The sequence below is a fragment of the Leptidea sinapis genome, chromosome 2 (assembly GCF_905404315.1).
Source record: "Leptidea sinapis chromosome 2, ilLepSina1.1, whole genome shotgun sequence".
Taxonomy (NCBI): domain Eukaryota; kingdom Metazoa; phylum Arthropoda; class Insecta; order Lepidoptera; family Pieridae; genus Leptidea; species Leptidea sinapis.
The window spans coordinates 26,787,133-26,797,716 of record NC_066266.1 but is presented as its reverse complement, the minus strand read 5'-3'; the positions used below and the strand labels follow the sequence as shown (position 1 = coordinate 26,797,716).

The following is a 10,584-nucleotide window of genomic DNA, read 5'->3' as shown; positions in this document are numbered from 1 at the left end:
TGGTCTGCTCAAGTCTCTGGAGTACGTTTTAATCATGAAGTTGAAAAACTCAATTATTTTTACTGACGCTAAAAGTGTCCTCCAATCCTTTCCTTTTAGCAGTAACAGTAATAATCATCCAGTCATTATTGCATGTAACTAGTGATTTATTTTATCAAAATCACACAGTTTCCTTTGCTTGGATTCCGGGGCAATCAGGAATCTTTGGCAATACCAAGGCCGATAGCCTTGCCAAAGCTTTTGTTGTGATTTGGCTCTCCTACCTAAGTCCCCGTTATTGAACTCTTGGACACAAATGTGGTGTTCTTCAAGTCAGACTAAAGGTGGATATTACAGCACGATCCAGGTGTATATACCACCTCAACCGTGGTTTTCAAATCTGACGTTTGGTAAAGCTACCACTTCGACCCTTATGAGGCCGGGCCATGCATGCATTCCCTTGCATTTGGCAAGGTTTAACCTTTTGCCTAGTGATATATTTGAGTGTGGCAATGACGTTGGGGATTTTAATCATATATTCTTTGCCTGTCCTCGACATGACCGTTCCGCTTTTTTCCTCGCTTTTGCCCTTCTTCTTTTAAAATTCCTTTTCCTACTTAAATTTCTGTCCTTTTATCTAATATAAATATTGATGTATATAGAATTTTAGCTAGTTTCATTTTTCATAACAATATAAAATTATAACTATTTATATACTAAATTTACCTTTTCCAAGTTCCGTTCCAATTCCCAATCCAATAACACACTTCCTAACCTTTTTGCAAGGCTGACGCACTAACCCTGCAGGCCAATAAATGGGAAAAAAAAAAGAAAAGATACACTGATTTGATTGCAGAAGCTTCGATTTGAATTTTGAACTTAGAATATTAACGCTAATTTATTTACTTTATCAAGAATTCGAGAAATACCTATTAATATATTCAGTATTGAGTATTCAGTTTAAACATACGCACACCAACAATTATATTTAAAATTATACTATAGTATCACGGAGCAGTTAACAATTAACATTATTACAAGTCGAAGTTGCCCTAAAACTTGTTTAGTATGGGAACCAAATCCAATATCCCCAAAATTATTCGCTAAAAATTATAAATGCGACTTTTGTGAAGAGCTTTGTGTTCAAAATTGTCTTATTACAACTGGTGTTTGTAGATATTATAAACTCATATCTGGGAAAGACATTTGTCCAAATAATTATCTAATTCATGCACTAAGCAACAAGTTCGACCACTCAATGCTGGAGAGAATGCTGTTACCAAATTCCTATACACATCTAGTGCTCTAATAGCTGCGAAATAGATGTTACATTCGTATACAATTGTTACCACTTTCTGGACACAAAAAAAATATGTTTTGACAATTTTTGTATATATGAGCCGGCAAACGAGTAAGTGAGGAGTTGTGGTGCAACCACCCATGGATATCCATATTAACAGGTGTCAAGAGACGTGTTACTCTTTTCTTGGAGGTCCCTAAGTTATAAGGGTTAGGAAAATCAGCAGCCTGTAAAGCAGCACAAGGTGGCTGTGAGTGGCCAGAAATTTCTTGTTAAAAGTGTGGTTGTTGAATACCAGATGTCAACATTAATTTTATTTAATGCTAGAAGCTAACAAAATTATGGTTATTGCTTTTAAATAATTTGCAATAGAAGTAAAATTCACATGAAATTTATTTCATGAGTGACTAATGAAGAGCAATTTAGACTTTTCAATCCCAATCCCAATCTGTTGCAAATGTAGCATTCCAATTCTTTAAAAAACAAATGTCATATTTGCATGCAACTATTACTTACTCTTTTTTTTAATAATAGTAATAATGTTTTTAATATTTTTTGTTACAATCAAGACATGCCACAAAGAGTAGCAAATTGTAATTTGCCCAATGTTGAGGACCTCAATAGCTGTGACACACTTCCCCTTGTATTTCTATAGAGTGATTTAAGTAATGTGTAGAAGTTTTAATAAAGGCAGAAATGTTCATTTTCAACCACAGTTGTGTAGATCACTGCTATATAGCTTCATGAGCCAGTGCTCAGTCTTGCAGAGAGGGCCATTGTTGGATAAAGAATGTGGTGTGGTTAAGAGGCCCACCTTCTTAAGAATCGTGATATACATGTGCACACAACACCTAGTTCATTGAAATATGGCTGGTCACTCCTTGATAAGTTAACATGTCATGTCCATGTTGTACTCTGCGGACTAATTGAGAAGCTTATAAAGAGCTAAAAATATTAAACACTTGTTAAGTGTTACATGAATGGAAAATATTCTTAAATCAGTCAATTTTTTTTTGTGTTATTTCATAATTAGCATCCCATAAAAACAAGTGTGTGTTACATAATCTTCCCTCATCTGCTTGTTCAGAATAATCTAATCTAAGTTTCTTCGGGGCTATTCAACTTAGTCATTTACAATTATATTAATATAGAAATATGGAGATTGAACAGTTTACCAGGGTTTTTGAAGACACAGAACAGGATTTACCAGGTAGTTTATATGTCAAATTTAGAGATAGAGTACTGTTAATATAGATTTTAAAGTAAATGTATATTGCATAATAATTTAATGAACACAAATAAAACTTAATCATTTTATATTTGATTTACATGATTTATACCAGATAAAAAAAAGTTATGCCAGACTCCGACTCTATTTTTATGTATTAGAAATAGATATATATTTATTTACCATAAGTAGTGACAATAACATAACATATTGTAATAATACTTGATACACATAGTGAAGCTGCATCAGTTTTAGTCTTTTGTGGGGCGATGTATATGCTTTTACAACAAGATCCCAGAAAATGTTCAAAACAAAAGTATTATGTTATTCAAAAGAATTGTTAAAAAATGTTAGTGTGGTAAAGGTTACTATAACATAAATGACTTTCTTAATGATACCACAGATTGGGAATGGAGTGACCACCCTCAGGCTATTAAATAATATGTTTAACTGTACAATATTACTTTGTACACATATTATTTCGATGAAAAAAAAGCCCACTGAGTATGTTGCGCCCGTTCTTCTGTTGTTCAGGTCTGAGGCATTTATCATCACATCCTATTTTCAATAAAAATATTTGAATTTGAATTTGTAAAGCGGCTTTGACATGGGGAGAAGAACTGATGAGAAACTCGCAGTCTATCTTTTAAATCATATAACCACGCCTACTTAATATAATATTATACAAATTAAGGTGGTCAGTGCACAACCAGACAAGAACCATGCATAATTATCCTCTGTATTATAATCTACTATATTATAATAAGCCGTCTTTGTCAAAGATACTTTAATTTGATTCTTGAATTTGTGCTTAGAGAGTACTTCATACTATCTGTTATTTATTGTAAAACTTTATACCAAGACCTATGAAGGAGACCTTAACTCTAGCTAACTTATTAAATGGCAAATGCAGTTTATTACGACGCGGTAAACAATGCACTCTCAAAGATAGTGCATTGGTTTGAGACGAATAATCTGCACTTAAACAGTAAAAAAACAAAGTGTTTACGGTTCATTACACCAAACACAGCGGAGGTACTAACCAACGTACTTATAAATGACCAGAGATTGGATCTTGTGGACACTACACCGTAGTGGGTATCACGTTAGATAAAAAGCTTCAGTGGGGTCCACATATTGCCCATCTAGCAGATAGAATCAGCTCTGCGGTATATGCAGTTAGAAAGATAAGAGAGTACACTATTACTGTTCACTGTCAGTACATTTATGAAAATTTAATATACGTTCACAAAAATCGTCACCTATTTGCTCTTAATAGTGATTTTCATTATTACAACACTAGAAATAAGGGATTGCTTGTAACTAATTCTAGTAGGCTTCATAAGATACATAATAGCTTTAAGGGTAAATGTATACACTTCTATAATAAAGTAAGTAGGGTTTCGTAAGGGTCACGGCATAGAAACAGCCCTTCTACATATCTCTGATGATTTGACAGAAGCATCGGATATGGGATATAGTAGTATACTAGTTTTGCTAGACTATTCTAGAGCCTTCGACTGTATCCCTTCAGAAATACTGCTGTCAAAACTAAAACACTATGGTTTCACCAAAAATACTCGCTGTTGGTTTGAAACGTTCCTGACCGGTAGAAGCCAAATGGTGGAAATTGAAGACAAAACTGGTAAAAAACTTCTTTCTTCGTTGCTGCCTATGATAAGAGGTGTCCCACAGGGCTCTCTGCTAAGCCCGATAATTTTCTCCATTTTTACTGCTGACCTCCCCAAATATATAAATACTTGTAAGTACCACCTCTACGCTGATGACACGCAACTGTATTTCTCTTTCAAAGGCGAAGATGTCAAAGACGCTATACGTAAAATAAATCAGGACTTAGAAAATATCTACAATTGGTCAAAAAAAAAACCCGCTATCACTTAATCCAGCTAAATCACAGATGTTAGCCCTTGGAACAAAAAACCAAATTAAATATATATGTAACTGCACCGAAAAGTAAAACTAAATGATATACCAGTAGAATATGTAAAACCTGCACGTAATTTGGGCCTGGTATTAGACGGCGAGCAAAAATTTATGGAACATGTTAACAATAAAATAAGAACTGCTTTCTATAAACTAAAAACACTATATAAAATAAGGCCATAGCTAAAAGAGGAACTACGTACTTCATTGACTGAGTCACTTGTCCTCTCCCAATTCAACCAATGCAGTACAACATATGGTCCCAGACTTAGTTATAAATTGGAGAGAGCAGTGCAGCGGGTACAAAATGCATGTATTCGATTCTCATTTCATGTTCCAAACAGAGGCTATATAACTCCATATTTGAACAACAAACGAATACCTAATATGAAAGCTAGGAGAGAATTGCATTATGCCTGTAGTATAAAGAGAATTATCTATAACAAGCGCCCTGAATATTTATTTGAAAAATTGTCCTGGAGCGGAAGTTCTAATTTAAAATGTACACGTTTTGCCTCTCAAACCTTATTAAATATACCATACTACAAAACAACAAGATATAGATCCAGTTTCAAATTCATGGCTTCCCGTATTTGGAATGATTTGCCACCACCTCTTAGAATGATAAAAAATATAAATCAGTTTAAGGGTAAATATAAAATGGCATTGTTAAAAAAACAACAGGAAGCTGAAAATTTTAATTATTGTGTATGGAAAGAACTTCCCTTATATAAATATTTTTCATGATTAAACCATAACATATGCAAATTGTTTCATATTACATTTAAACTGACACAATGACACACACTCATATATTTATACAACACACACACTCACACTCACAAATACACTCATAATGTATACAGAGGTTGATACATTTAGAAAAAGTTTAGATCTGCATTGTAATCGTTATTAGTTTGCCCTCTTTACTATGTATCCCACCTTACACCTTAGGGAGATGGGAATGGCTGAAAACCAGCGCTGCATGAAAATATTATTTCAAGCAGCATAAGCTGAGCCTACTCCCTTTTGTCTTAATGTATGTTTGTAATAAGCTGATATTGTATACTTAAATTAAGTTCAAGGCAATAAATTTTATTATTATCATTATAATTATTATTAAAGTCCCAGCCACTGTTCAGGCATTATCTATAAATACATTTAAATGTTTTATTAAAAAAATGGCTCTGTCGTAAATCCTATTACTCCACTGCTGAGTATCTAAATGATCGGACAGCCTGGGACTAGATTGTGATTATTTTATAGCAATAGAAATGACTGTACAATATTGTATATTTTTATTGAAAAGAGCGCAAAAAAATAATGCTGGGAGAGTTTCTTGCGCCGCTTCTTCTCTCTCAGAGCGCCATTTGCTTCCGAAGCGTAGTTATTAGAAATGAGATCAAAAAGAATTCTAAAGGAATCAATTTTGAGAAAATAAATGCCTTTTATGCCTTTATTCTTCTTGAATTGAAGTCAATGTGAAATAAACATTATTCTGTTAGGCTTAAACTAAGTGGTTTTGAATTGCCACTACAAATATTTCTTTCAAATTACTGAGTGTACAATATGTTCGTAAAAAGTTGAGCTCGTGAGAAGAACATATAAGAAACTCAATGGCCACTCTTTTAATAACAAATTAGTTTGTAAGGTGCTGCGTAATTCGGTGCATCAACCATAAGAGCTTGAATTCATTGTTTGATGGTTATGATGATCGTGATTACTATCACAATCAATAATTGCATCAAACAAGTACAATGATTCATTAAGTATAAAAGGTCGACCAGGCACCACAAGTAGCACCCGTTCACAAGTTGAGGCATGGACCAGCCATCAATCCCCTCAAACATATTTTAGGAAAGGCGACAACCCAGCACACAACGTCGCCGTAAGCAAGTCTCTAAATAAATAAAAATAAATAGTGATTCGTGTTGATATTGGTACAACAAAGACACATATTATCTTTTGATTTGAACTAATACAATTGCAATAAACTTACATCTGCTGTGCTAATGTTATCCATACTTATATTATGAAGAGGTAAAGTACCTGTGTAATGTTGTAGGAGACAATCTCTGGATCTGATCTGATTTTGAAAATTCTGTTGTCAATAGTAAGCCACATTATTTACTATATTTGTTTTTACTAATATGGATAGCGTGGTTCTCGAGGAAGGTTTTAGACTTTAGTTTATTAAGTTTTTCTATACATATGTATGTTTTTTAACGATATTTGTTAGAGGTGTCGGATAAAGTAAGGCACCTGGGAGCTTTCAAACGAAATGTCGAGTGGGTGGTAGATTCTGACGTTCAATAATTTAAAATCCTACTTTGAATACAAATAATTGAATTTGATTATGTAAATAACACATAATATATTGCTTAACTCATTTTTAGGTTGGTCCGCAGACTGGCAACTGGATAAACAATCAAACAATATATTATTACTCAAGCAGCTATGTAGTAAAGAACTAAGAGTGAGCTTAGTGAGATTGAAGGATGTTAATTATCAACGTGATGGTAAGATTATATTTTAATATTATGTATAGAGTTTTATAGACTACCAAGTTTTGCTGACTCTTGTTGAGTTATTAAGACCTCAAGTCACCAATTCCTCTTCTACTCGGAGTAGGCGAATGGTTATACCGTTTGCTCGCTCGCCAGAGGCTTGTGTAGATCTTCTTTTATATTCATAGATATTTAATAAGTGTAGGATCACAGGTTATTGACCCACACGAATGCCCATTTATTGTAAAGTTAGCAGTAGCAAAAAATAGATATAGATTTTACGAATCAACTTTGCTAGCACTATTCGAAAATTAAAATATAACTCTATTCTAGTAAATAAGTCAGAATGTTTGGAAATTCCAAGTAAGGATAGTATTAAACAGCTTGAGTTTGAAGTTCGGGTCACCTGGTGCTAAGTGTTCACCGCCGCCCGCATTCTCTTGCAACACCAGAGGAATCACAGAAGCGTTGCCGGCCTGTAACGAAGGTGTACGCGCTTTTTTTGAAGGTACCCATGTCGTATCGTCCCGGAAACAACGTACAAGGAAGTTCTTCCACGTGGTTAACGCGCAAACTTGAGTCTTCTGGGGGTGAAATTGGGCAAGGTTCAATTTACCCCATTCCGCGACCTTCTCAATAGAGGACTCGACTGCATAGCAATGTATGTTGGAGGTGTCCAACATATCAGTGATATACAGAAGAAACAGTGTGAGGGATAGCACCCAGCCTTGGGGCACTCGAGCATTAACCGTCGATAACGACCTAGTTGCTAATTTACAGGAGAAGTAACCTAGCTCCGTACGATTCCTCAAGGCCGTTGGCTCGGTCCCCAGCCTTAAAAAGTCATAAAAGGCATTTATTTTCTCAAAACTGATTCCTTTAGAATTCTTTTTGATGTCATTTTTAATAACTAGTAGATTCTACTACCGCTTCGGAAACTAATGGCGCTCTGAGAAAGAAGAAGCGGCGCAAGAAACTCTCCCAGCATTTATTTTTTGCGCTAAATACAATATACAATATTGTACAGTCATTTCTATCGCTATAAAATAATCACAATCTAGTCTCAGACTGTCCGATCATTCAGATATTCAGCGTGAGTCAACTGTGAGTCAAATGATGCAAATGGCGGATGCCTCCCCTCGCCCCGCAGGGCAAGCTATCCCCCGAGTGTTGCCTCGGCGCCGCGGCCGGCGGCGTACCGAAGGATGCCGAAGCCTCCCGAAGCATTCTCAAGGCTGCCGATACAGCAGCCTCAAGCATACTGAAGCGGTATTTTTGTTATTACGACCATATATCACGGAAATTTCTACTTTATTGCGATTATGTTTTAGTATATTGCTATTTGCCACCTAAAATCCTCAGCCGTACCGATGCTAAGATAGATAAGGCGCATTTAATGTGTCGTTTTGCAATTTTAAACCCAATTTTGAATGATCTAATATACCACCGTCGCTATTTCTACCATAAGCACCTACATCGACAATGACAAATATGTATTTAGCATCTGCTACAGCCAGCAGAACGATATTAAAAATTTTTTTATAATTAAAACACATACTTCCACTATTATTTGGAGCTCGTATCTTGAAGTGCTTGCCATCCATGGCACCAATACAATTTAGAAAATTCCATATTTCATCAAAGTCTTTAGCAATTATCTTCCATTGTGCTGTTGTTGGTTTTGGCAGAACGACACGGCCAAGAATATTCCAGATTACACGGCAGGTTTCATGAACTATACAACGAACTGTACTTAATCCCATTCGGTAATTGAATGCTAAAGTTTTGAAACTGACTCCTGTTATTAGAAACCTAAAAAGATACATTTTATTTTTAAATATAGCTTAGGTACCTATTAATTTTATTAAAAATATTTAAATAATACCAATTTTAAAAAATATTATAACTTTGAAAATTTAAAATAAATATACCTAGGCACTTTTGATAATCATATTTTAAATCATACAATACGGATTGCGTGTTGCGGGTGCCGGACACATACGTTTAACTAACAAACCATTCATTTATATGTTTATAATATTATTTTCAGCTCAAGAATGTCTCAAGATGTGGACGAATATCAGAAACAACTATCGAAAAGTGATGAAAAATAGAATAAGCAAAAGTGGTGATTTTGCAAAGCCACAAAGGCCTATAAAACACGAAAGAGAACTCCAATTCTTGAATACATTTTTACAAAATAGAGCTAATTTAGATTCTTCTTCCAAGGAGACACAAGATTCTTTCTTGGATTCTCCTCAATCACGGCCACAATCACAAATGTCACATTCGGATTCTCAAAAGTCACGTCCTCGATCACAAAACATAACCACAGCTGAGATATTAAAAGAATATATAGATTCTAAAAATAACGAAGATGAACATCCTAGAACAGATATATTTTTAAATCAATGTCTGCTACGGTAAAATCTTTACCGAAAAAGTTGCAACTTCAAGTGAAAAGAGATGTATTGCTTCTTGTTAATAAGGCAGAAATCGAATATTCAGAACTATCAGAAGTACCACAGAATATTGAAACTACAAGATCTATTTATGAACCATCCACATCGAAACAAAAACCTCCTGTGAATCAATCAAACTACACCATGGACGATTTTTCTTATTACACACCCCAAGCAACATCCGTAAATAACGAGGACAATATACAATCAACATTGACATATACTCCGACACCCATACTTAGATGCCAAGACGAAAACATTGAAACCAGTGATTACCAGAATATTGAAACCAATGAATACCAGAATTTGTAATTTTTTTAACTTATTATTTTTTTGCCTGCAGCAAAGCTAATGTGATTAAAAATAAAGATATGATTCGAATGTCAACAATAATCGCTCCACGACGACAGTCCTATGACCGGCGCAGCAAGAAATATAGATTCAGACGAAATAGTAATGCAGTCTGCGATCTGCAGTCACCATTCGAATCATACCTGTACGAGTATATGTGAATTAAAATATAATAATAAATATGATTAAACTTATTAAAGTATTTTTTATTACTCACCTCAAGCACACAGACAATCTGTCTTCAACAGGTATAGGTGAGCGAAATCTTGATTGTTTTTTCTCCATGTAAGGTCGGAGCAAATGAACCAGACTTTCAAAATTTTCATAACTCATTCTATAAGAATCATAAAATTTTCGAACGTCATAACGCAAATCATTGAATAAATTGTTGATTTCACCGGACATATATCGTTGCTTCCAAAAGTTGTTCACCCAAAATCTTCTTGATTGATTAGATTTCTCTTCTTCTTCTTCAGCAAGTGTTGCTATGAACACAAGATCCCAGTCCACCATATTAAATACAATTCAGACAGCTAGCTTGTAACAACTCTGAGACTATTATGATGAGAAATACGATATTGAGACGCTTCGGCAAGCTACAGGACGTTGCGGCATCCTTAAGGACGCCTCGTTATCCCTAAGGACGTTGCAGCATGCCAAAGCATAATTGCCGATAGTATGCGCTTGCATGTAGGATGCCGAAGGATCCTTTACCTTGCCGATGCCTATAATGGGCGCCGGGCCCAACGTCCAACTTCGTTCCAAAACTCCTTTAAGGTCGGTTAGTAAAAATAACCTGACAACCCTATTGCT

At 34.9% G+C, this 10,584-nt stretch overlaps 1 protein-coding gene and 1 pseudogene across 1 annotated transcript; one reads left to right on the top strand and one right to left on the bottom strand.

The window, feature by feature from the left end:
• Window positions 1–506: 506 nt before the first annotated feature.
• On the bottom strand, window positions 507–10,284 carry LOC126974273 (uncharacterized). Its single transcript, XM_050821738.1, has 3 exons — window positions 9,989–10,284; window positions 8,517–8,770; window positions 507–592 (listed from the first exon to the last, which is right to left on the bottom strand). Exons 1-3 carry the CDS (start codon window positions 10,282–10,284, stop codon window positions 507–509), a joined length of 636 nt encoding a protein of 211 aa, XP_050677695.1.
• Window positions 8,706–9,970, top strand: LOC126975237 (uncharacterized; annotated as a pseudogene).
• Window positions 10,285–10,584: the final 300 nt, after the last annotated feature.

What these genes read in the sequence shown, in the direction of transcription:
- LOC126974273 (XM_050821738.1), bottom strand. Translation starts at nt 10,284, where the DNA reads ATGGTGGACTGGGATCTTGTGTTCATAGCAACACTTGCTGAAGAAGAA. An exon ending in AGATTGTCTGTGTGCTTGAG is followed by an intron (nt 8,771 to 9,988) that starts GTGAGTAATAAA and finishes GTATCTTTTTAG; the next exon opens with GTTTCTAATAACAGGAGTCA. An exon ending in AGCTCCAAATAATAGTGGAA is followed by an intron (nt 593 to 8,516) that starts GTATGTGTTTTA and finishes AAATTTAAGTAG; the next exon opens with GAAAAGGAATTTTAAAAGAA.